This window comes from Micropterus dolomieu, linkage group LG23 (genome assembly GCF_021292245.1).
Source record: "Micropterus dolomieu isolate WLL.071019.BEF.003 ecotype Adirondacks linkage group LG23, ASM2129224v1, whole genome shotgun sequence".
In the NCBI taxonomy this organism is placed as follows: domain Eukaryota; kingdom Metazoa; phylum Chordata; class Actinopteri; order Centrarchiformes; family Centrarchidae; genus Micropterus; species Micropterus dolomieu.
Window position 1 is genome coordinate 12,649,471 of NC_060172.1, and position 27,298 is coordinate 12,676,768.

The following is a 27,298-nucleotide window of genomic DNA, read 5'->3' on the forward strand; positions in this document are numbered from 1 at the left end:
GCTCCCCTGCATCACAAAACCCGTACTCTCAGCTTGTCCCATTGTGTTGCGAACATCGCAGGTAATGATTAACACAAACACACAACAATGGGAGCTTCACCACCCAACCCAGAGTCGATGGTCCTACAGCAGAAAATGTCACTGACCCGTATTTAGAAGCCACAAGCCACGAATACTGCCTTTTTTCGTTGAAGGTCTTGAGAGATGTTCTAGAGACTCGTAGTAGAACATTACCTTACTAAGAGATTTAATCATCTGTATATTCAATATTTAATCAGACAGTAATCAAAGAAAAGCTCCATGACGTTTGGGTGGGGTGGTCTGATTTTCAATTTCCAGAGCTTCCACACACAAGATCAGACACTGCCAAGCATTTGCACATTCAAACAGCCTGTTTATTGTCTGAGCTTTCGGTCAAACAGACTTTCATCAGAGCATCAGGTCTGTTTGACCTAAAGCTCAGACAACACACTGGTGCAGGTGCTTTAACTTGCTTATAATCCATGAGACAGGCATGCACATGCTCTCCAGTGATTGGGCAGATACGTAGAGGTGGGAAAATGTCCAAAGGCTCAAACTCGACCACAAATTCTGACCTCAACGCCCACTGTGATTGATCAGTGCTGAACTAGTGGCTGGCTCTGTGCTGGCCGTATTGGATGCAATGGTGCAAAATATGTAGTATTTCACTCTGATATATGTATTTCCATGCATATATCGTATATTTTTACTCGTTCATGCCATCTCATAAAAAGCGGTTTTCAAGGCTAGTTGGCTGACCTTTAAAGAAATTACAAAATAAAAGATAGAAAGTTGTGTCGTAATGCAACTCTGCTTTTATGAACCCAGCTACTCTTATTAGTTACTCATCCTTTATTTGTTGTATGTTTTATGCCTTTTGCTGTTTGTTTTTTTCTGCAGCTGCATCTGTAAGATCATTTTTACAAACTGCTGTGAGTAAATTTAAAGAAATTTAAATGCACAACAAAACGTTTTGTGCTATAGTCTGTAAGTTACATTAAGACTCCCAGTCTGTTTTCCGCTGCCACACACGATTTTAACTGCCATGTTACACTCAGTCCCAGCTCGTTATTGGTCCATGCAAAATAAAATCTGGTGTGGTTCTTTGTCTGTAGTACTTTATACTTTTGCCAGTTCTTCTGTAACTATGGAATAGGCCATCTGCTTCATGTTTACACCGGGACGCACATGCCCAGTGTACGTGAACGTTTTGAGTCGTTTTAATGTAGACAGAGATCAACTCTGAACTGCATCTAAAACACTGGTGTGGACGGATCGTATTTGTTTTAAAACTCCGTTTTTAAACTAAAATGGAGTAGTGTGGATGGGGCCTCAAGCAATGATGCAAATGGACCCTGATGTTTCTGTAACGTGTCCCTGCTGTGAAGTAGACTAATGAGCGACCGGCCACACCTCACACATTCCTCCTGACCTTTATTCCACCTCACTTTCCCTCCACACAGACACACACACACACACACACACACACACACACACAAACACACACACACACACAATCACACACATTCTCCTAACCTCACCTCACCCCAATGGTTATCATTTACCCCAACATCACCCCACCTCCTCCCCAATCTGTTATCAGCTGACAGGCACCAACCAGCCCCAGTATTCCCCATCAGCATTACCATCAGTATGCAGCAAGCTATCAATGCTATCTGGACCTGGGGGCACAGGGAGGGTCGGGGAGGGATCTCCCATATCACTGATGTCATCAGATAAAGAGGTAGGACGGAGGGTCTGGTCCTGGTCGAGGGGCGGATCTAAAGTTGAGGTATTTAGTTCTATCATGCATGAGTATTTGGGAATTGGAGACAGACTGAGATTTTATGTAGCAGTGATCTGTGATGTTGTATTTATTTACTTTACAAGTGAACAGACTTTACCTGATGATTGCCCTTCAGTAATTTCCTATGTTTACCAGACAACCCTCCAGAAAACAATGTGAAAAACATTTAACATTTTAGTTTAAATATGGGAATAACAGCACACATTTTCGACGACATTCATAGCATTGCATTCATGACAGAAAGTGACAGAAATAATTATGTAAAGAATGATGAAAGAGAGCGTGAGAGAGAAGTTTAAACAGCTGACCAATCACGGTATGAAGTGTTGTGAATGTCATAATTGTCGGTTTCAGAAAGTTACAGAAATTGCCGGACACAGCCGCCTCTAATACGCCATCAAGTATGCTGGCTCATTCAGAGGAGAAGAACGCTACCACTCATGTCTGTGTGTGTGAAGTGTGAAGCTAGAAGCCAGGTGATTATTTCAATCTAACGCAAAACATGGATATGATCATAAATAAAACAAATAAACAAAAACTGGAAAAAACATACTAAACAAAGTAGTAGCATACAACTGAAACATGACACAGGATGAAAACACCAAAAGGTAAATAAACTCTCTTATCATCACAAACCTGCAATTCTTCCTGTGAAAATCATTTTGATTTCAACTCCTTAAACCCTAGTAGTGGTTGAGAGATGAGCCTTGTTGTCAACTGATACATGGCCATTGTGCGCAGTCTCTCTCTCTGTATAAATCTAAATCTATTATCACACCTGATGTGTAAACTACTGACAGTCTTGCTTATATATCATTTGACACTTCTTAATACTTTTAACACACAAATTCTTTCTTTTATGTGAGATAATGATCCATGTGTATCAGTCAGCCGGGCCGAGTAATCTATTTACATTTACTCATTTGGCAGACGCTTTTATCCAAAGTGACTTACATTTGAGGAACAACATACAAGTATCAACAGAGCATCAATATTATAGTTGTAATTATGTAAATGGATAAAAGATGGCTCCCAAAAACATAGTATATTTACTTTAAATGCTCTATTTAGGGGTGCATCAATGAGCTTTGAATACAAGGTGGATCTGAATGTGTGAAGCAATTGAGGTGACTGAAATGCCACCTCTGTCTCATTAGCACAACAACAAGGTGCAATAACATTAACACTGCTGTCTCCTCCCAAAACACAGGTATCAAATAATCTATCAGTATAAACACACACACACCTAAACCTAAACCTAACCATACCCTAACCTTAAACCAAGTCTTCAAATTTAATGACTTACGTTATGGGGACTTGCATTTTGTCCCCATTAGGAAGGCGAGTCCCCACCAAGTGTAAAATAATTTATGTCCCTACAACATGAGTAATACATGCTCACACACTCTCACACACACACACATGCTCAGGTATGACACAAACACATTGTGGCTAGCCCAGCAGTCAACCACATATAGCGCCAGCTGGCATTAGCACAGCTCTTATCTACTTTATGACTTCCACTCTCCCTCGTTTATTTGTGTACTTCGACTTTCGCTGTAAAGCTCTGTCTGACCCGAAGTAGAGCCACAAAGTGTCAAAGGTCAAATCTGGAATTTATTTCAACACATACATTTCAGGTAAACACACTCATACTGTGGCCACTGGAGGAGTTTGACCCATGGTAAAAGTAAACGGTGTGTGCAGACGCTTTACCTCTTTTTGTGATTTATTTGGACCTCTTGCAGCAGGCAGAGCTTTGGTCAAACATTGTTTTGAGCGTCCCAGTGGCTCACTTGGCTAAAGCAGGTATCATGTAACCCTGTTTGAATCTAGGCCAGGACCTTTGTAGCTTGTGAATGCTCCCTCTCTCCCCTGCACTTCCTGTCTTTCTTCACAATAAAAACTGTCCAGCAGAGGTGAAACAATAATCCTAAATGATTTCTTAGAGGCTGAAATGAATTTACTGGTGGAGTTTAACCACAGTGATAATTTATAGGGACACAGGTTAGCTAACTGAGAAGTGTGAGTGGCCTATAACCAACTCTGGTAGAAATATATTATGATATTATTTCACTACAAATAAGATATTTTCTCTATATTGGTTTTGGTGACGTTTGGATGGTCTACATGAATCCAAAGAGACATCTTCTCATTCCAAATGTGTTTTTCGGTAACATCACGATGTTGTTTATAGGCTATAGAAGTATGTGGACACCCAAAACATTCCACCGTATGTCATACATGAACATGTGATTCCAAAACCATAATCATTAATTTGCTGTTTTAACAACCTCTGCTCCTCTGGGAAAATGGTGTTGAAGATTGGTCTCCCGACAGGGCAGCCAAGTTCTTCCACACCAGACCAGGAAGAAAGAAATTTTTTATGGACCTGGATTTGTGCATGAGGGCTTTGTAATGTTGAAACAGGAAAAATTTCTTCTTCAAATTATTGTCCTAATGTTGGAAGTACTAAAATATAATTGTGGGCTGTAGCATAAGGGTATCTGTAGGAACGGTATTTGGACATGAAGTGTAGACATGGTATTCAGAGAGAGATATTGCAAACAGACAAACTTATCCTCTGACTATGCCAAAATTATTATTCTTAACCCTTTATTCAACCAAACAGGACACTTAAGAACAACTTCTCATTTTCAAAGATGGCCTGGAGAGAGATAAAAGCCTTTTGAGAATAATATGTCCTCAGTGATGTAGTGATGATAAATGCACAGATCAAATCCTCCAAAGGCCACAATCAAGGACAGAAAAATGGAAAGAAGAAAGAAGACACTTACATTTAGATATTAATAGATCCTAGATAGATAGACATTTTTAATGTCATAGGAACACAAAGCCTGACTGCTTGGATCCTTTACAGAAGTCACCTGTAATGTTGCTGATTTAGAAACTGAACATTTAATTGCTCTTGTACTCCAAATCACAGAGTTAAAGGAAAATAATTCTTGCTCTAGAAGCTAGTGAGAAAAAAGTTTATTTCTCCTTTATTTGCTTCTGGATTTTAATGGATTGAGTAACACAGAATTAAAAAATCTATCTCAGAGGAGGGTTTCATCATTTATTATTCAGGTGAAACACAGACAGAGATGTACTTCTGGGGAGATTTATATATAAACAAACTAAACAGAACTTAACTGGGGAAGAAAAGGAAAAGTTAATGAGTTAGTGAGTGGATTCATGTGATCTTATGTTCACATTTTTTTTCACTTTATTGTCATTATCAGTTGTTTTATTTATCTACCATGTGTGCTGATCCACACAGATGGATTTGACTGTCACACTTCTAAAATGGCTTGCTCTAATTTACTGTAATACCTCTTGTTTTTCATTTGTTTATTTTTGTGAATGAAAAAAATTAGTTTTTACTGTGATCTACAACCTGTTGCAAAAATGTACACATGGATCTTACAGGGTGACATTAAGGCTCAGAGTATTAAGCTGATAAAAACAAGGCTGATCTTGATTCTCTGCTGCAGCTAATGGGATTAGGGGGTCTTGTTCTTTTACTGATGCAATTAAAACGTGGAGGCAATTTACAGCCTTCACTCACTAACGCAAGTAATTGAATGCATCTCCTAAGGCCTTAATGCTCTGTTTGCATAAGAACAATTAACCCGCAATAAATTATGAGGCATCATAAAAAACTGTTTTAATAACTGACTTATGTGGCTAATTTGGCAGGTGCTCCTCTACTGTAGCAGACTTACAAATGTTATTTGAAAAGTGCAGCTTGCTCGCAAAACAATGAATGTTAGTTAACTTATGATTCCATGAGTAACTTCAGCAAGCTGTGCCCTGTGGGGAGGAGGGAGAGGCAGAGGTTTTATTTGCCAGCTCTTTGGAGAGACGGGGGGTGTTTTTGTGAGGATGAAGAAGCGCACCCCTCCCCTCTCTCCCCCCTTTCCCTCCCCTCCTCCCTCCGCCCTCCTCCTGCTCCCCTGGCCGCTCTCAGACCATTGTTGTTGTGACTGCCGTGCGGTGAGCAGCAGAGTGCAGTAGGAGGGTTGGTGTGTGAAGGACGCAGTCGCTCCTCTCTCTCCACTGTAGAAGGGAAACAGACGAATGAGGCTGAGCTTCACATTTGAGCGGCAGAGCTCAGATCTCACCGGGATAAACTCACCGACGAGAGGAGAAGTTGCAGAAGCGCTGCGTAAAGACGCGCGTAAAGACTTATCCAAGACTACAGTTTAATCAAGAGGGGACTCTGAACTGCGGGGCACGTCCTTATCTCTATCAATCTTTTTCTCTCATTCTCTCGCCACATCGAACTCTTTCCAACATTTTTCAGAGCGACAACGGACAGGTTTTATACTCGCGCAAAATCCACTTTCTCGCTCCATGTTTGGTTTTCTTTCTCTCCGTGGATTTGGTGTTCTGAGCGGCTGGCTGCAGTGGACTTTGCCCAGGGGATCACAGCTCCTTCCTCCGGTCACCAGGAGAAACCCGGCAGCTGTCGTTTATGTTCCAGGGGGCTGTTTTTGATGGATTTATAAGCTCAACTTGGTTTTCATCCGGATACACACAACAGCAAGAGACCCGCTCACAGACTGCTTTGGAAACGGATACGGCGGAGATACCGGAGCTCCAAATGAGGATTTCAATATTCACTCGTATCACCCGGGACAAGGAGTGATTTCCCCCTGGTGCCAGTGATCACTGTGAGACAGACCAGGAGGAAAGGTGGGTGAATAGACTGAGACAGCTGGAGATTCTTTGAGAGTTGCTGTTTCATTCATTTTCAGCGGGCACTGCGGACTGTGGGTTAGATCACGACAAAAAGCCTCATATTCAATTACTGAAAGCCTTTAAATCTTGGCATTAGGGTGACGCAATTCTACACTTTCATTTTATTTTAGCGATTTTCTAGAAAACAGATTACATTTCTTGAAATAGGCATACGAAAACCTATTCTCTATCTACTATGAATGCTCATTTGCATTGTAATGAATTAATCCACATTTTGTCATTTTCAAGGATTTCAGGAAAGAAACAGTGACTTTAACAGATCTAAACAAGTCACTTGTTAGACATTGAACCTTCAACCTGGACTATTTGTCAGGAGAAAAGACTGTGTTTAGCTCAGAGCTTAGTTTGAAATCTGTCAGACCAGAGATCACAAGAATCCCCACATTAAACATTCAAAATGACACATTCATCCAACACGTTAGAAATGTAAATAATGACTGATCAGGGATTTCTGCAAGAAAATCCTCTAATTTAGGGGGCATTTAAAGTCAAAAGAAATAATCAAAAAGCGTGCAGCGTTTATTTTTTATTTATTGTTTTGATCTCAGGATGTGTCACGTAATGCTGAATTGATCGAATAGATTGACTGACGGCTGCATACAAGTGCAAACATTGTGACCCTACAAGTCAGTATAACTGTAGAACAGAAATGGTGACAGGTCTAACGGTTGTTGGCTCTTGTCTGCTCTTAGGTTCATTATAAAGAGCTATGCTAGAGTAATAGTGTACATGCCTGATTTATTAAGTGTGATTTATGTGACAGTAATATGCGATACCTATACTAAAAATAAAAGCCTACACAGTGACGTCCTTGACTGAAAAGTAGAATATACAGGCTAAGTATTTTGGCTCCAGCTGAACACAGCAGAGTGCAGCAGCAAGGCAGCGTGCCAGTGGAATTAGCAGCAGCAGGAGAAAAAAGTTTTTTCCAGTCCTTAATTGAGAAAGAATACGTTTCATTCAGTAAGCTGGTTCTTTAAACGGTGTGTGTGTGTGTGGGCGCGGCCTGCATGCATGGAGCGCACGCTCCAGGGTCTGGCGCCTGTGCGCATTTGGCGACTCTCAGCATAAAAATCGCTGTATTATTCCTTTAGTGTTCTTGTAGGCTTTCGAAGTGTTTAGTTTGTCTGCAGAATGGGTTTATGGCGACAGCGTTGTAGCCTACTTGAATTTGATTTGAAACATATTTATAGTAACATTTTTAATAGTAATAAAAGTATAATAATAATCAGATGATATTGAGGTATTTGTTGTACCATTGACACATATTTGTGGAAATCGGAAGTTTTTTTTTTTTTTTTTCATTTCATTATAGGAGACTTTATTAGGGTAAAGTTATTTAAATAAAATTGCTGCATATTGCAGTTAAGCATATTTTAAAACATGCTTATGTTTGAGCTGACACATTAGTAGAGGAATTACAGAATATTTTCAAATTTTAAGTCTTTTTTTTTTCAGACAAAATGCCAAACATGTATCCTAAATCACATTTCCAGCTTCATAATTGGGAGGATTTGCTGCTTTTTTTTGTCTTCCGCACTAATTCGCTGAATATATGTGGGGTTTTTGGATGTTGGTCAGACAAAACTGGACATTTAAAGACACCATCTTGGCCTTTCAGTGACAGCAATAAGCATGTTTGTACTTAATAGCTGAATCGAGAATATAATCAGACAAGTCAGAGCAATCAATAATGAAAACAATCTCATTTATATTCTCCAAACTAAGGTATTGAAAGGATATCCTCCTGTCCTGAACCTGAAGTCCCATCAGCTGCCAGTCGATTCTCTGCTGCTCCTTCAGATTCTGTAGCTTCCTGGCAACTTTCAAGTGTTTTTCTAGTAAGAGCCCATTATCCCGGGGCTGACTGAACGCCTTCCATTGACAAACAACAGCCCTGCTCCTTATTCATGACGCAGGAGAGTCTGGACAATGTGGCAGACGAGTGGGACAGTTAGCAGGACATCTGATTAAGAACACAGCTGCTCAGAGTCAAATCAGGCTCTAACTATTTATCTGAACACTTGTTTATGGGTTTTTTATGCCACCTGGTTCAAAACTGAACAGAAAGGTTTGTGTCTAGGTGCTCTCCAGTCAGATTTCCTTGAAGAATCAAGATTCTGATCAACTCATAACCATCTCCTATGTGTTTGTTTGCCTCTACAGGATCAAGATTTAGAGACATTGTGGGTTTATGACGTTTCCAATGCCACAGACCGGAGTGTGAGGCCACACTAGGAGCATTTCTACCTTTTAACCATAAAACACACGCGTCAAGTCAAGAAGATGGCAAGGGTCTGCACGTTTTGCGTTCTCTTGCTCTGTTTGATGGACAGAATCTCTGCCAGGGCCACTGACGAAGGAAGAACTAAAGGTAAGTAGATGAGGACAAGGTGACACCTGAAACTATAAAACATTATCAGACCTGCACTGAAATCAGGTTTACACATGGTTGCCTTCTGTAGCTTTAGTGGTTTGTGTAAAAGCTAGATAAGTGTGTTAGATAAGTGTGTGACTCTTGCTTTTTTGAATCCACTGACAGTTTGTGGAAATAGATTCTTCCTTTGCTAATGTTTTCTCTGGAGAAAAAGGAAAAAGTAAGCTCCTCAGAAAAGGTGTGTTTTGTGTCTAAATATAGTGTGAATGTACTTGTGAAGGTTTCAATCAGTCCACTTTCCCTTCTTAGAAAGTGTCAGTTTCTTGGCAGCCACAGAGGAAGTCAAGGTGACAGGAAAAATGTCAGGGAGGCTGCAGTCAAGTCTTGGATGGAGTGAGGAGCAGGGGGCTCTCAGTGTTGCTGCCGTATACTGTGCTACCTGATCTGTCCGAGGCCCTGAGGCTCGGAAGTGTAAATCTGCCTGGCTGTATGCCAGCTGTAGAGGATGAAGAGGGGGAGGAGGCTGCAGGGCTTTTTCATTCATGCTTTACAAACAGAAGCCAGTGCAATAAGTCAGCCATTGTCAGTTTTAAGTTCCATTAAGATGTTTCCATTAAGTTAAAATGTAATCAGTATAATTGTTCAATATAATCAGCATCTTTCAAAAACAAAATCACTTATTCCTCCTTTGCTGTAAGGTAAATCCCTTTTTCAGATTAAAGGACTTTACTGTGGCATTTTTGTAAGGATATGTGCAGATTGATGAAAGTGGCCCGTTGCCCTGGAGGCGTCGAGCACACAGACGCATGTCTCTTTTCTGTCTCTGTGGCCCCCACTTTGCACTGCAGGACCAAGCGAGGCCAGCTGGGGCTTGCTGTTCAGATTACAATGTGCAGGAGGGAGGCCCAGAAAAACCTCTTAGGTTTATTTACAACACAGATGAGTAAAGATTTAAACCATGGTTGACGATCGAAAGATCTTTAGGTCGGAAAGCATGCAGGCTGTAACTGTGGAGACAGCATTGCAACTTTTATCTTGGTGCTTTTGATCACAAGAATGAACTCTAAGTCATTTATGATCAGAGTGGAAAGGTGCTTCCCAATTTTCTACATATAAAACAATCCAATTCAGAACCAAAGTCAAATAAAATTCAAGCCTCAATCTCCACAAAAAAACTTCCTTGTAACTTCTCTGTAGTACCCAGTGGAACGTATTACATATGATTATCAGTAAGATAGCTGTGTGAGATCCTGGATGGCATAATAAGTGCAATTTGATTATCAGAACTTGGCTTGATTGTATCTTTTTTGTGAGGTGTCACTTTCTAGATAAGAGACAAGCTTTAACAGAAAACGGTAAATATGACATGAAGAAGGAAAATTAGACTGAGAGGAGACAGAGAAGGAGAGATGGATTAAAAAAGAAAAAGATAAACTTCCCCTTGATGTCAGTTAGAGTGACCCACCTCCTTAGATGAGTCCAGCTGAGGAGAGGTGGTGAGGGTGAGAGGGACCCATAAGATCACCACAGATCCCCAACACGGCAGATGTCAGTCTCCTTTCTGCAGGGACATGATGCAGAGAGAGACAAAAAGAAAATAGCACAAAGTTTAGGATGTAAGAGAAGAATAAATATTTTAGATCGTTCCCCTTTTTCAAAGGAATGTGTTATATCAAACCTTTTATTAATCTATTTAAAGTCTCCAGGTGTTTTCTGTTAGGTTGCTTATTTGACAACATCACTGAGAGAAAATAAATCACAACATTCTCCAAATATAATTATACATCTAATGCTACTAACCGCATGCTGCTATATGCAGTGATATGACTTGTTCAATGTTTTTCCTCCCCCAGAAAAACTTATTTTAAGTCCTGTTTTCTGCCACATCATTACAGGTTATATAAAAGTCTGAGTATAGCTGTTGTCTGTTTGGCCTTGCCGTGTTTTCGACTGATCTTCATCCTGACAGAGAGAATATAAAAACACCAAATTTACAAAGATGATGTCAAAGTTTAAACAATGGCTGGCAACTTAAATCTGCTGTTAATTGTTTTATTTCACAATGACAGTGCGTCATTTGCAGCATTAAGGAAAACAGACAGTGCCAAAGAACGCCATCTTTTGCTTTGATCTCTGCACAGAATAAGTGGGTTGGCATTTTTTTAGGAGTGCATCTGCTGGTCAGGCAGAACGTTCATGCCAGAGCGATCTGTGGACAGAGTTGGTGCACTGAGCAGCTAACTCCCTAATTGGTGCATAAACAGATAATAAATGATTGCTAACAAAGTATAAGACAAATGCAGTGGTGTTGAGCTTAACAGTTTGTTCTTGACCTTAGAAATAGCATAGTGTTGCATAGAAATTCTTAATCTCACTTATTAGATTTCTGCCAGGTCTTTTAGTCACATCTTAGGGCCTCCATCAGCAGATGGTGTGGTACTTCTATATAAAATAATATTTAATGGGTGAGTTAAGATTAATATTATTACATCTGTGTTATATTATATTGTCAATCATGCATTATCTGTTTCTACACCAGCATCAAGGCTTACATAACATTAATATACACTTTTTACATTTGCCTACAAGTACTTAACAATGTGCTATAAATCATTTGTTAATTGTTATATAATTCCTACAAATTCTAAATAAATAGTTGCCCCAGTACCTTAAAAGTAAAGCTGCATATTGACCTGATTAGATGACATTCTCCAGCATGGGCAGCAAGTCAGGAACAACATGAAATGATTTAAAGAAGTTCTTTAGCTTTCTGGTAATAAAACTGATAAAAAGAAATACATATTGGAAGACTCTGCTACTATGTTCCCAGGTCAGGACACAAAATTGTCCGAGGCCTCTTCATTGTCCCAATTGGTTTCCACAGAAGGTTCTGCTGCCAGCTCAGCCGGCTGGCTGACTGGCTGGCTCACAACAGCCGAGCGGTTTGTTTGTGTTGTGTTGTGTTTTGTTTGCCCCCTTGCCTCTTAGTGACAATTCACACTCTGCCGCGAGTTCAACTTCAGGGCACCGTCCCTGTCTCTGCAAGTTCATTAGCATGGCTTTAAGTGTGTGTGTTCATCTCTGTGATTTACTGCTGACTGTTTTACTGTGTTCAGGTTTACTCCATTAGATAAAAAAAGTGTGGCTTGTTGTGATATAACTTATGAGAGGACACAGTCCTCAATCTGAGGTTTTTCTCAATTGAAACACACTATGTGAGTGTGTTTACATTCAAACTAGCCATCAAGACATTTCTTTAAATTTGCTTTCCTTTAGGCTGCTTTGACCATTTACCGTTTCTGATTTTCAACTCACAAGATTGTAAACGTGTATTTGTTTCTGAAAGCGTTACCTCTACTCGTACTCTTGGTGATTAGCAGAAAAGGCAGCACTTCACTCCGACAAGGGAACAGATTGCCTTTTTTGCTAGGCGCAGGAAGCAATCAGACAGAAAATTGCCCTGGAAAATTGCTCGTTCTGAGTGACTGAGCAGTAAGCGAGGTACCCAGCCAGGGTGCACATATGCTGCAACAAGTGAGTGGGCGAGCACATAAATGGGCGAGTGACCCACTGAATGGATGCCACTGTGGCTGATGGTGACACGATAGTTGCCGGGTTATCAGGGCACTCTATCACCAGTTCATGGTAGCATTAAATGACAGCGGCTGTTTAAGAACATGGTGTACTTCTGTTACTGGACCTTTCAGAGGTAAACTAAAACCTCCAGGGTGTGTTTTGACAATTTTTGTCTTGTTCACTCAAGGCGCCTTCAGACCAAGGAGGATTGTAGCAGTTTATTAAGACTCTAGACGGCTTTGTTCTGTGAAGTAACCATAACATGACACCTGAACTCTGGTTATTTTATTCACAGTGTTGATATTTTAGGAGTTAATAAAAATCGTTCAGAGGAAAAGGTCCCATAATTGGTTTAAGGGTGCAAGGAGTCAGTTAGCAGGCAGTTCCTCATGCTTTCAAAGTCAACCATGAAAATGAATCTCAAAATGAAATTCATCAGGAGATGAAATATGAAATAATGAATGATTTTAGAGCTTACCTGTTTTTTTCCTTCCCCCTTCTTTCTGTTATCCAGATCTTCGGGTCTCTAGGCCTCTGATCATGCCAGGTTACCCAGAAAACACCACAGGGGTGGTCGGTGATCAGGTGAAGCTGGTGTGTAAAGTCCACCGGCCGGCATCCACCAAGGTTCAGTGGCTGAAGACGGAGGTCAGCACACTGGGACAGAGCCAGGGAGGACCGCCACGCCTCAGGGCTCTGACGGTGAGAACAGATCAGCTGACAGTTTTTCATGTTGTACTCAGTGTGTTTGAATTCAGTCCTAATCACAAAAAAATATCTTAAAATGATCTCTCCTCTGTGAAGGCCCTGCAGAGCAACACGTCCAAGGTGAACATTTTGCATCTGTCCAACATCACTCTGGATGACGCAGGAGAGTACATCTGCATGGCTGAGAACACCCATGCAGGAAAGACAGTACAGACCATGCAGTCGGCGTGGCTGGAGGTCCTGCCTGGTGAGACACACTTACCATCATGCCAACATTTGGGAATATCTCACTAGTTTTTGTGCCATTCCAATGTAATTTGATGGACAGTTTCATCCAAAGAGCCCTGTGAGCCAAATTGCAACTATAATTTAGCATCTATCAGACATTCATTCATAATACAGTGTCACACTATTTTCTAATCACTCTGCCTTCCTCAGGTACCATTATTTCCCGCACTATGGACCTGACTGTTGCTGAAATCCCACCAGGTACAGTAACTTCATTGTCATTCTGGAAAGTTTGCTTGCAAATGTTTAAAAATCCAAATGAATTAATCAAAAATGATCACTATAGAATCACAAAAATTTTTCGTTGCAAGCCTCAATTAATATTGACGATATAATTTATTTGTAACACCCAGAAAATACAGTACAGGCTGTAGAATATGGTATGGTGGCCATCTGTGTCCTCCTCCCCAGGCTGGAATGAACTTCTCTCCTCCCTTCGCTCACTTAGATCTCCACTGAACCTTCACCGCCCCTTAGATTTACTCTCCGTCTACTGTCACGCTGCAACATGTTCATTAGCTTCACTCTCTCTTCTTCCACATTTCTTTTCTTCTTCTTTTTGAAGTGAGCAAGGAAGGGAGGGAATTTGCAGTGTTAGGAGGGGGAGGATGGGAGGAGGGGAATGTGGAGGAGGGTTGGGTCGGTCAGGCCTCCTGGTCTCCATGGTAATATCATTGTGTGCGTGTTTGGGGTGGGGTTTTAATAGATAATGGGGTTAAAGAGCTGAAGGTCATAGTTGAGGGGATGGCTACTTGCTTTAGAGGGAAGATGAAGAAAGAACCTGCTGACTGGCCTGTGTGGTGAAGAGCAAAAGAAATAGAAAATGAAGGAGAGAAAGACAGCTTGAAATAAAAAGTTGAGAGAAACAAGAATAAACAAGGTTCATTCTCCATCGCAGTATGCTAACACCTTGTATGCTGATGTTCTGTGGTTTCAACAGATGTTCTTGAGGACCTAAATGAGGACACCACAGAACATCTTCTGTTAGAGCCGGGCAATGTCCTGAAACTGCGCTGCGACATGAGCACTCGGCCCGGCATGGCGGTGAACTGGTACAAGGAAGGATACCGGGTTCTCCCCACTCCCCGCATCCAGATCCGCGGCACCATCATGGAGATCACAGACGTAACATACGAGGATTCGGGCACTTATGTTTGTGTTCTCCGGGGAACCAAAGATCCTATAAGGAACTTTACCATCACTGTGGCAGGTAAGGACACTAACACTGTTAACAGTTTTTTATTGCCTTAGGATGTGTGTTTTACAAAGCACATCATGTTGTCAATGTTGGCTTTATTCAGTGTTAATATTTTTAGCTGAACAGATACTAGCATAAGGTTAGTATGTTAACAAGCTAACATTATGTCCAAAGCAATCACCTGTTCGTAGATGCTCTAGCAAATAAGCTAAGGACCTCCAATATGGCTTCCAAAATTTGTGTTACACAACATTTGAGCACTCGGTTTACAGATTAATAATGAGTAAAAATTAAAATCAAATGTTAATTTGGGCTATTGTGATAGCTCTCTTCATATTGCCTTCATTATACTTAATATTTGTCATGTTTCCAGACTCCTTGGGGTCGGGGGACGATGATGAGGATAACGGCTTGGAGGACTCATCAGCTGAGATCGAAAACGACCAGGTTTACTTCTCCAGAGGTGTGTTTTCTTGTTTGCTTAGTAGCTGGAATCCTTGAGGAATTAGTACAACTCTACCAGAGCATTCTGACCAATGGCTCATTGGCTGGTCTTTGTCCATACAGGTCCCTACTGGACCCACACCCAACGAATGGAGAAGAAGCTATATGCTGTTCCTGCAGGCAACACAGTGAAGTTTCGTTGTCCAGCCATGGGCAGCCCCATGCCAAGCATCCGCTGGCTCAAAAATGGTCGTGAATTTAGAGGAGAGCATCGCATCGGAGGCATCAAGGTGAGCAGTTTGTTATCTCCCCAATGCTCAATAAGGCTGAATGATAACCAAGTTTATTTGGATGAACTGGAAGAGCTTTGAGTGATGCTGATGATATTTGGTGTTTGTTTGGCTAGCTGAGACACCAGCACTGGAGCCTGGTAATGGAGAGCGTCGTGCCTTCAGACAGAGGAAACTACACCTGCTTAGTGGAGAACAAGTATGGCTCCATTGCTCATAGCTACGTCCTCGATGTGTTGGGTAAGAAACAATGACTCATTGCTGTCTGGCCACAGAGTGGTTTAGAGTGTGTGTCAATACCTCAGATTTATGTGTGTTGAACATGAAATTAAAAAGTAACATCATGGATATGGATTGAATATCAGCAAAACAGACATAAGAGATTTTTCTTTAAACCTGAATTTCACTGCCTTGTGATCTGGCTTTAACTGGCTGATCTGGCAGCAATAGCAACAATTATTAGTCAGCACTTGTGAAAAAAGCATCATGCCTTCCAATAAAAGCTTCCAGTGTGAGGGAGGGTGAGCAAGGTGACAGGGGAGCCTGGCGTCGCCATTGCGGGCATTATGTGGACCGTCAGGCGTCCACACCAGTTTTCTACCTGACCTGTGACAGGAGATCGAGGAGAGCTGCGGTTTGTTTGTTCCATTTGTTCGCTGTTCGTCCACCACGGGGTCAGTTTCCGTCCCCATCAACGGGGGGAGAAGACTAACGAGACAACTAACGAGATCAGAGAGCGAGAGTAACCGTAGATCAAAGAGACCCCGGCGACCAGCTGACAAAGAGCCACACTAATGGAACTGATTTTCATCCCAAAATTACATTTCCTGTTCTTTTGCCAGCATACAAACGTTTGTTTACAAAGCAGACATATTTGCTGGCTATTAAACTGGAAAATATCTGAATATTTTAAGCCATAGCGCTCTATGATTCCAGTTTCCCCCATGTTTGTCCTACCTACAAGGACTCCTGGTGAGAGGGGTTTTCCTGAGACAGATCAGTCAAATGTCTGTCTCCATGTCCTCAAATCACCTTTGAACTGTTGCCCTTAGAAGAGGAAAATCCTTTAAGCTCTGACTAATGTCTCTAGAGCTCAATGCCATCTTTGCTCACTTTGCTTATCTCTCTTCTGATTTCTTTCCTACACAGAGCGTTCCCCACACAGGCCCATATTGCAGGCCGGTCTGCCAGCCAACACCACAGCAGTGGTGGGCAGCGACGTCCAGTTCCACTGTAAGGTCTACAGCGATGCCCAGCCTCACATTCAGTGGCTCAAACACATAGAAATAAATGGCAGCCGCTATGGTCCTGATGGGACACCCTACGTTCGAGTCCTCAAGGTTGGTGACATATAGCAGGTGGTGGACAGGTGTAAACACAGCTGTAAAGCAAAAACATTCATGAAATTTCAGCACATCTCACTTTGCTACCTTTGAGAACCAAGTCATACCCAGTGCTAGCTCTGTAGGAGTTGCTGTCAGTCAAACTTTAGCTAAACTATGTTCAAGTTCAGATCTCTATCCAAAAGACTGGAACCTGTTTAATCTGCTCCAATTGTCCATTTTTTGTCGGAGCTTTAATACAATTATAAATTGATTTCCTGACAAAAATGGGCACAAAAGTACCATTAGTCAACCATACTCAACAACTCTTAAAAGCCTCTAGTGGAAGGTTTAAAAGAAGTTGTATCGTGATGATTGTTAATGATTGTTGTATGCTAACTGTTTCTGTCACTATTTCTGCATCTGTGTTGTGCAGACCGGCAGTCTGAACATGTCAGAGGTGGAGGTCCTATACCTGTCCAAAGTTACCATGGAGGATGCAGGAGAGTACACTTGTCTGGCTGGAAATTCAATCGGATTCGCTCACCAGTCCGCCTGGCTCACAGTCCTCTCAGGTAAAGAACGAACTGAAGGCTACACGATTCAGTACAGAAAATTATTTACTTGATTGCTTAAATGATTTTGACTTGTAATTATGGCATTGTCTGCAATAAACAATGTTGCTGCCAAACACTGCACCCAGCTGCCAAACATGAAGCTACACTGCATACAGCGATATTTGTGGCTCTAGATTGGCAGCAAGAGATTGAAAGTGACAAACTTTCAATGTCAGTATGTTTAGTTTTAATTTGTACTTAGGCTGAGGGTAGAAATAGAATTTTTGTAATAATTGTTCCCCACTTCTCATAGAAGAGGAAGCAGCAGATGCTATGGACACCATGGAGACCAAGTACACTGACATCATCATCTACGCCTGTGGTTTCCTGGCTCTGATCATGGCCATCGTCATCGTGGTGTTGTGTCGAATGCAGGTCAACCCCAGAAGGGAGCCGTTTGATGCTCTCCCTGTCCAGAAGCTCTCCAAGTTTCCTCTTCGTAGACAGGTACAGGGCACTATGCATCATTGGAACTTAGGACTATCTTATCCAACATGTGCTTTGGCAAGTAGTAGATTATGACCACATCTTAAGGCAAAAGTGCTTATAGCTGCTCAGAACAGCCACACTTGAAACCTTCCTGTATGTTCCTGAAGGCAAACAACAAAATTCTTCTTTTCTGTATCTCTTCCTTTAGTACTCGGTGGAGTCTAACTCATCAGGAAAGTCCAGTGCGTCGCTAATGAGGGTGGCTCGCCTCTCATCCAGCTGCTCTCCGATGCTGGCTGGAGTCATGGAGTTTGAGTTGCCCTATGACCCGGACTGGGAGTTCCCGAGGGAGAAGTAAGTTATCTGCAATTTTTAATCATTTTCGAGGATGTAGATGATATTTTGGAAAGAAATTACAATTACTCTTACATTTGAAATGATTATGAAAGAGGTGTGTCTTGAAAAGCATACTTAAAGGTTTACTTAAAAGTTCTGCCCCTTGCAAAGAGAGTATTTCTTCACTAAGTTTAGTTTGGCTCCTGGGATCCAGACTCATTTAAACTTGTAGCTCTCGCACCATGTGGGGACCTAAAAAGGAATGAGCCCGCAGCCCATTTTTGGCTCAACCCACCCTATGTTTAAAAAACCAGAGCCCCAAATTATGGATTTGTACAGTTTTCATTTGGACATACTTATTTTCACTAACTTTCACTCTTTCTCTCTCTAGTTTAACATTGGGCAAACCTCTAGGAGAAGGCTGCTTCGGTCAGGTGGTCAGAGCTGAGGCCTACAGCATCAACAAGGACTGTCCTGATGTCTCCACCACTGTGGCAGTTAAGATGCTCAAAGGTAGGAAAGAAATGATACAGACACAAAAATACTTCTAGGAATTAGCTTAAGTCTGCTGTTTGTGGGGAAGGCATGCTTTTATAAGTAATATTTTTCTCCCAGACGACGCCACAGACAAAGATCTGGCAGACCTCATCTCAGAGATGGAGTTGATGAAGGTGATGGACAAACACAAAAACATCATCAACCTGCTTGGAGTCTGCACACAGGATGGTGAGTTTCTGACCTATTACTAAACCTTTCTTGTTTGTTGTTCTTGTTTTATTTCTGTTATTTTATTTTCTCTGCTTCAACTGAGGGTTTAGGTAAAAAGGTTTGATCTGTCTCCCCGTGGACAAGTCAGTCAATTTAAACTGATGGTCTTGATTATGATACGGATGATGATGATGAAAGGACAGCTTCCTCCTTGTTAATGCTAATTATGACACACACACCCTTTTTTGGGGTGAAAACAATGCATTGGCTTCCTCCCAAACCCCCTTATTATTGTAAAACCAACAAACCAACCTAATTTAGTGAGTGTTTCAACTATGGTGGTCTGAAGCCTCCAGGATAAAACAACAATAGAAACAACCCCGTCCTTCATCCTGTTTGTGTTCCCCCCCAGGCCCTCTGTATGTGCTGGTGGAGTACGCCTCCAAAGGCAGTCTGAGGGAGTACCTGCGGGCCCGGCGACCTCCAGGCATGGACTACACCTTTGATGTGACCAAGGTGCCTGAAGAGCAACTCACCTTCAAAGACCTGCTGTCCTGCGCTTACCAGGTGGCCAGAGGGATGGAGTACCTGGCCTCCAAAAGGGTATGTTCACTTTAAAGAGAAGAAATAACTTGTAGTAGAAGAAGAAGCGTCTGAGAACTTATCTGAATCTCTGGTGTCTGTAAAGCTCTTCTGCAAGCGTTTCATGGATGCAATAGGAAGCAAGAGAAAGCTTTTTAGGAAACTAAGATTTAGTGCTAAAATTATTGATCTATCAGTTACAGTAACTGACAGCAAGTTAAGTGACAACTATTTTGAAAATCGATGATGTGAGAATTTGCTGCTTCACTCTGTTGATATAATTTTACAATTAATATCCTTGCATTAAACTGTCCAAAACAAGATATCTGAAGACATAATCTTGGGTTCTGGGAATGTTTTGACATTTTATAGACTGAACAATTTATTGAATAATTGAAAAATAATTGATAGACTAGATCAAGCTTATTCTACAGTACTATTCCTTTTACTATGAACTCCAAACTTTTTTTTTTAATACATTTTAGCAGAAACTATGTCTATGTATATACTTGCATAGCCCCAGAGATATATTCTGTATGGATCAAATATAACTTAAGATTTCTAATATATAGAAATTGTACTTGTTAACGTTTAGTGTGAGCCAGATTGCGGGTTTATGGTTTAGGATGCTCTAGGTTGGAACTTTTACATTGTAAGCCTCAGCCCCATGAGGATATTTCTGTATCATCAGACCTCATTACAGAAAAATGTATACATGTCTCTGTGCACGAAATAAAGCCACAAAATCAAAGCAGGATAGTAAAATGCTCAACATTTGTAGACTTCGTGAGCTGTATAAGCCCTGAAGGGGCTGTAATATGAGAAGATTGGTGTTGACTTGAAGGGAATTGTAATCAGGATTTGTGTAATTCAGTGTTTTCGGATTTGGGCACTTGGCCTTCAGATGGATCAGTTTGGTCCAGACAAGTCTGGCAGCAACAGCTTTCCCCTTCTCCTTTTTCTCTTTCCTTTCTCCTGTCTCTGTGCCCCTGTCTGTCCCTTTATTTCTTTTCTTCCCATTCCCACCCCCCATGTTTCTATTCCTTTCATTTACCCAGCATGCACTCTGTCTGTGTGCTTCTTATCAACACGTCTCTTTGTGTGCCAGCCGGTGTCTCAGACAGGCATTCCTGAGCAGAGAGCTGCTGAAGCTTCAGTCCTGTTTACTCTTCTCCATCCATCTGTCCGTCCCTCCGTCGCAGGGCTTTGTCCTTTTTAGCGCTGCCATAAATCTGTTAGCAAACAGGCAGCAGAGCCGTCGTCTGTGTATAGGCATCAGGTTTCTGGCTCTACGGCCTCAGAAGAATGCAGGATCCTGAAACTAACCCTCCATTATGGGGAGACCCACAAACCAAGACTGGTTCATTTTGCACGTCCCCACAAATCCCACGTCTATTTCGAATGAAAACCAAAATAAACTTAATGACATCCATTCAATGTGGGCAAACAGTGCCTTTCTTTTTTCCTCCCAAAGGGTTGTTTTTTCTTCAAACACCAGGGATTCTATATAAAGACATTTTAATTTTGTTGCGTTCACTAATATGAGGCACTGTGTGTTGACTTTAGACTCCTGAGTCTCATTTTTGGACAAAATCAGCAGTGAATCATTTCTACCTCCCTTACCTCCGTGTTTTTACCACAGCCTGGACCAGACATGAACATGTGGTGTCACAAGTCTAAATTCAAAAGAGCATATCATAAATATAAAACCTTTGATTATAAAATTTTGTTAAACCTTCTTGTTTAATAGGATAGGACTTCTGCCAAAGGGAGAGTGGTATTAAAAACAATACATAAAAAATTAAAAAGAGGCCACATACTCAACAAAAAATGATGCATTCAGCCCATTTTATAAATTAGACATTAAATCCCTGTGCCCATTAACCAGGACCAGTTAAACTTTATGCTTATCTTGTAATCTGGAGACCCAGCAGTTGGCCTTAAACTCACTTTAGGGTTTTGTGTTAGTCTTTAATTCTCTCTCTTCTCTCTCTGCAGTGTATTCACAGAGATTTGGCAGCCAGAAATGTTCTGGTGACGGAGGACAACGTGATGAAGATTGCGGACTTTGGCCTGGCCAGAGGAGTCCACCAGATCGACTACTACAAGAAAACCACCAACGTGAGTGGCAGTGACAGCATATTTTCAGGAATCACTTTTCTCTCCTGTAACTTTCCAGTGGAGAACTTTGTTTTCCAACAGTTAACAAGTAGGGTAGAGCGCAGTGTAATTACTGCTCTCCTTTTAATTTTCCGCAGTTGAGAAGCTGAATGTTGCAATATCCATGTGACTTATTTATTTGTTATGAAACTAAGAGCCCTAAATTGTGATTTGCTCTATACTTTTGTACTACTCAAGTATTGTACTAGACTAAAGTGTTAATCAAGTAGAAGATCAGAAAACTAGGTGAGGTTCTGTGGCTGACCCTGACAATTGACCCTCTCAAGTGACATAAACATTTCTCCTCAGGGATCAATGAGGTATCATGTTAATATCTTCCAATCAAACAATATATTCATGTCAAGATATTTGGATTGTTAAAAGGTTAAAGTTGCTGTTTGTAAAAAACTACCTCACTAGCCCTGCTTGTAAACATGTCTACTGCTCAGCCAGGCTCCATTCACAGCTTTAATACTCCTCAAGACAGATGTCTGATGTTTTCCTCTGATTGGCAGCAGGCTTAATGGGACTTAATTAGGAAAGAGGGGAGATGAGGAGGGAGGAGGGGGAGGATTGTGAGGAAGAAATGAGCGAGCATGAACCAACAAGAGAGGTAGAATTGGTAGAAAAAACTTTTACAGCAAGATAGAAAGGAAAATGTGTACAGATGAAAAGTGAATTGCTGTGGTAAATGAAGGTGGGACTCTAACGTGTCCATGTCTGCTCTGCAGGGACGGCTACCGGTGAAGTGGATGGCACCAGAGGCTTTGTTTGACAGAGTCTACACACACCAGAGCGACGTGTAAGTCCAACTTTTAATATACAAAAGCCCTGCCAACTCAATTATTTTTCCTGTTTTGTCTTGTCAAACCTTTAAAATCTCATGTAACTGTATTCATTAACTCCTACATATTTTCCTAAATAATCCCAATTGTATTAAATCTTGAAAAGCTAGGCAAATATGTTTTACTTGACCAAAGTAAACAAAGGTAAACATGACCTGATCGTAAATACTTCGTTTTTCCACTCAGGTGGTCGTTTGGCGTACTGATGTGGGAGATCTTCACACTGGGCGGCTCACCGTACCCTGGTATCCCTGTCGAAGAGCTCTTCAAGCTGCTGAAGGAAGGACACCGCATGGATAAACCCTCCAACTGCACACATGAACTGTAAGCAAATCCTTTCTTTAAATGTTTGCCCCTGGCCACATGTTTTGCAAAGCTGAAAATGTTAAACATTTGTCTCATTGTAGATTGAAGATATAATTTTTGTGTATGTTTTTTCTCTGTAGCTACATGATGATGCGCGAGTGCTGGCATGCTGTTCCCACCCAGAGACCGACCTTCAAACAGCTGGTGGAGGAGCTGGACAGAGTGCTGCTGTCCATCTCTGACGAGGTTGGCTTTAACCACATTCTCTCTCTCTCACACACACACACACACACACACACACACACACACACACACACACTCCCTCATATGAAATCACATACAATCATGCACACAGGCTAACGTATGCACCACCATTACACAGACACCTGCAGATGGGTCAGCAGTTCATGTGATTGATTTCTTGGTCCCTACTTGAACTAAAACACAGAAATTTCTAGGCTTTAAAAAAGCTGTTGGTCTCCATACCTGATACCATGGTCTGAAACTGAGATGGCATCAATTCTCCATCTACATCTATTTTTCCTTGGACACCTTTAAATGAACAGCATCTTCAATAGCAGTCCGACAACCTTTGAGAACACGCCAAATTCAATTTCAGTTTACTGTAATTGACACTTGACTGTGGGCTAGTTTCTTTTTCCTGTTTCTGCAGAGACTTCAACAATGCTCTAATTTCTGAACTTCCTTTCTTCTCTCAGTACTTGGACCTGTCGACACCCTTCGAGCAGTACTCACCGTCATGTGAGGACACGTCCAGCTCCTGCTCCTCTGACAACGACTCTGTTTTTACCCACGATGCCTTGTCCACCGACCCATGCCTCCTGGGCTACCAGGATGTGCTACCCCGGATAGACATGAAGACGGCGCTCCGATAGACACACAACTAAAGGCACCATACACAGACACAGACATGAACGCTATGAATGGGAAGCACTACTTGAAGTTTTCAAGTAATGTAACACATTCACTGGCGGCCATATTGGAGGTCCACAGCTGCATTTCTAAAGTTAAGTTAAAGTTTTTATTCTCGTGAAGTTTTCCATTGGACCTCCATTATGGCACCGGACAGAGTCCTTAGATATAGGCGGGCATTTATACACACACACACACAGACACACTTGTATGCACATAGAGCACTGAGGCCGGTAGGCTTCATTACATGGTAAAGGTTTGAAGGAAAACATTTCATCGTGGGCAGGAGAACGAGCAGAAGAAAAAGAGGACAAACAAAATGTGGTACTTTGGACTATCAGCTCTGGCACTCAAGAACTGTTGTAACGTTGGAAAAATGCGGCACTAAACACAACAGAAGAGACCCTAGTACTCAAAATGCCTCGAAGTGCTTTCTTTGAGCAACTCTCTCAAACTCAACCCAAAACCAGGACTTGAAACCTCATTGGTAAAGACATTTTAACAAAAAAAAAAAGATTTATTTTGCTATGATAAAAAAGAAGAAAGTGATTGTTAAATATAAATCTCTTTATATAAGATTATTTTACTTTTGTGTTGCTTATTTAAAAAGAAAACGGTCTTAAATCTCAGGATCTCTTGTGCTAAGAAGATGCTGTAGTGGCAGCAAAGTGCCTGAATTTATGATTTCCTGTGAATATATTAGAATATTAAAATATTGTATGTATGTATCACCAACGGAAAGACGATTGCCTTATATAAATTATTCTGAATGACACAAAAAAATGAAGGTTATTGGAAGCGAAGAGAAGAATTTCAAGTGCCAAACCTGTCACAGCTGTCACACTGTCTTTATGTTCACGTTTCATTCCAAAATACCAACATATTCAATTTAGACCAAAAGATCTCCAATTATCTCCCAAATTTACAAAACACAACATTGCAGTGACGAACGAGATGCTGTCATAAAATCGGTTTACATCAGCAAACCAGCTCATATTTGAAGTTATGACCAACTGAGAAACACAAAATTTGCATTTCCCATCAACAACTCAAACCTCAAATGAATGTGGTCAAAGAATTATGGGTTGGGCTTTTAAAGGTGGCTTAAAGTTGGGAAATTTTGGAATGAATCCCTCCATTTATAATTTTTGGTAAATTGTTGTAACCTCCAGGCCAAGAAAACAATTTGTGGTTACATACCAGAAGGAGCCCAGTACTTGTTGCTGTTGTTGGACGGAAACTTTTTTAGATCTCACAAGCTCAAATGCATTTAAGTTATAAAAAGAGTTCTGAACAGGTCTCAAATCCCCAGTGGTTATTAGATGGACTCATTTATATAGATAAACAACCATGTAAACATTGAGACAACATTATGTGTAGAGTCTTTTCCTACATGACCGCTTTGTCAGAGACACTGTGTCCAGGGTGGGAATGGTCCTGAAAGGAGGACTGACAACTCAGCATAGGGAGTCTGTTGGGGAGCTGGCCCAAGCCCACTGTCATTGCTGACAAGGAGAGGAGAGCGGGGGGGCACTGAATGAGAAAGCCAGTGTGATTGATTTCAAATAGAGGAGAAGGGGGAGGGACACTCCTTTGTCTGGAAGTAACCCTTCACCCAGCCCAATCTGTTGGTGAGGGGTCCTCAGGTCCGCAGCCTAGCTGGACAATGAAGGCTTTGCAGGCTTAATGGGTGTGACTATGGACCAGAGGGAATTTTGGGGGTTGGTGGTGTAGGGATAGCTTGAGCTTGTGTGCAAATGAAGAGGCTCTTATTATGCTAATGTCTCCTCTTCTCTCCCAAACGCCCCTATCTTTATCCCCAAAGACATCCCCATCTTTTAAATTACAAATCTTAATTCAGATTTGTAATTTAGGCCAGGACCAGCTGCAGAAAATTCCCCTGTGGGGTAAGATGCCCAGTAAGTCCCAGTCCACCTCCCAAATCTGACCACAGACAAAACAACTGAGAAACAAACAGTTGTGTGGAAGGAGATTTTCACAAAGGAAATCTAATTGTATGATCAGTTTATATATTTTTCTCCAGATCTCTGATTCCTCAAAGGTCAGCCCTGTCAAGACAGTTTGCAATTGGCACACCTTTGCGTGTCCAAATTCACCAAAGTTTACCAAACTCTACTCGAAAGCACAGCACAAATGAGCCTACCCTCCACTGATTACAGGGATTCCAATTGATTTTGGTCAGGATTTTGTCTGTTTTAAATGCAGGTGTCACCTTCATTTGTTGTATTGGTCCATTACTCTTTGGTCCTTTTTTTCTTTCAAGTGTGCGCAAGTTTAAAGATAAATGGAGGGTTTCATTCCAAAATGCTTTAAATTGTGGAAAACTAGTCAACCATTTTGCCAATGAAGGATTCATGTATCTTTTCTCCTCATTTGTTTGCATTTTATGCTGTCTGTCATCTTGTGACAGATGGTGTCACTGATGAATATCTAATTTTGGAATGAAGCTCTTACATTTAAATACACAAAGTGTCCGGATACATTTGCATCTTTACATTCCAGTTATCTGCTCTTCTCCCAGATACAAACTGTAAACAATCACAACACTTTCTCAAGAGAATTATTTTAGAAATATCTAATTTATTTGTTTATTGTTTTGTTTTTATATGAAATAAAGTATAATTTAAAATAAAGCAGCTCCGTGTCCTTTTCTCTCTCTTTGCACAAAGTAATGGCAATTGAGTCTGTCATATTGGCTACATTGATGCATCAATGTATCCAACAAAACCAGAAATGCTCTTAACAAGTTGTCCTTCCCACTGTGTATAATGGGGCTGTCCATGTCAAGTTCAGTAGGGAACTGGCTGACAGTGGAGGGCCGTCAACTCATCTTGTTCACATGCGCTTACAGGGTATAAAAGCTGGCCTGTGTGGTCACTGGTTCTCTCTCCCTTCAGCTGGTGTCCAACTTTTGTTGGGGCGCATGCATTGTATTCATTTGTGATTCATGCATCCCAATTGCTTTTTGTTAACTTTAGTTTTAATAAATTTAATTTGTTGAAGTAAATCTCTTGTAAGGACTCTAAACTTGTTAAAACTGTTTGTGTCAGACAAGGGCCTGTTCAAGATTTTGAGATCTAGCTTTAGGTGATCTTTATTTGGTTTATGGCTAAAACATTCTTCTCCAGGCTGCATGTAGTTGAACATGTACAGGGGCACTGTGGAGACATTCGCATGGTTATTTCTTTTACACTTGAGCATTCAAATTATATAATGTTTTTTTTTTCTGTTATGAAACAACCTTCCAACAGGAGTTGGATAAATCAATGTGGTTGAAGTGGAGGTCCGCATGACGTGTTGATGAGATTGGGGAGGTGTGTTTCTTTGCAAAAGCATAATTCCATCTTTACGCTCTAGCTCCTGTGACAAAACAAAAACAGTTTATCTAGATTATCTAAACCCCTTTATTTGGAGTTTCTCTTCCACAAACATTTTTGGAGTACCTGTGTTATTATGACTGACAGGAATTATGTCCAAAACTATAAACTGAATATATGAATTTCCCATAATATTTGCACATACATTTGTTTGATTGGATTCTTGATGCAGCTCCAGAAAGAGTA

General features: G+C 41.1%; 1 protein-coding gene across 1 annotated transcript; it reads left to right on the forward strand.

The window, feature by feature from the left end:
- The first annotated feature begins 5,873 nt into the window (after positions 1-5,873).
- Positions 5,874-26,287, forward strand: fgfr4 (fibroblast growth factor receptor 4). Its single transcript, XM_046040376.1, has 21 exons — positions 5,874-6,529; positions 8,762-8,969; positions 13,063-13,250; positions 13,353-13,503; positions 13,695-13,745; positions 14,485-14,754; positions 15,116-15,205; positions 15,310-15,476; positions 15,593-15,716; positions 16,626-16,816; positions 17,235-17,373; positions 17,669-17,862; positions 18,053-18,198; positions 18,572-18,693; positions 18,796-18,906; positions 19,301-19,491; positions 21,469-21,591; positions 22,362-22,432; positions 22,662-22,799; positions 22,922-23,027; positions 23,501-26,287. The coding sequence occupies exons 2-21, from the start codon at positions 8,882-8,884 to the stop codon at positions 23,675-23,677; spliced, it is 2,838 nt and encodes a 945-aa protein (XP_045896332.1). The 5' UTR covers positions 5,874-6,529; positions 8,762-8,881; the 3' UTR covers positions 23,678-26,287.
- Positions 26,288-27,298: the final 1,011 nt, after the last annotated feature.

Coding starts and splice junctions, on each gene's coding strand:
- fgfr4 (XM_046040376.1), top strand. CDS start 8,882: ATGGCAAGGGTCTGCACGTTTTGCGTTCTCTTGCTCTGTTTGATGGAC. Junction 14,755..15,115: donor CTTTACCATCACTGTGGCAG/GTAAGGACACTA, acceptor TCATGTTTCCAG/ACTCCTTGGGGTCGGGGGAC. Junction 23,028..23,500: donor TGCTGTCCATCTCTGACGAG/GTTGGCTTTAAC, acceptor TTCTTCTCTCAG/TACTTGGACCTGTCGACACC.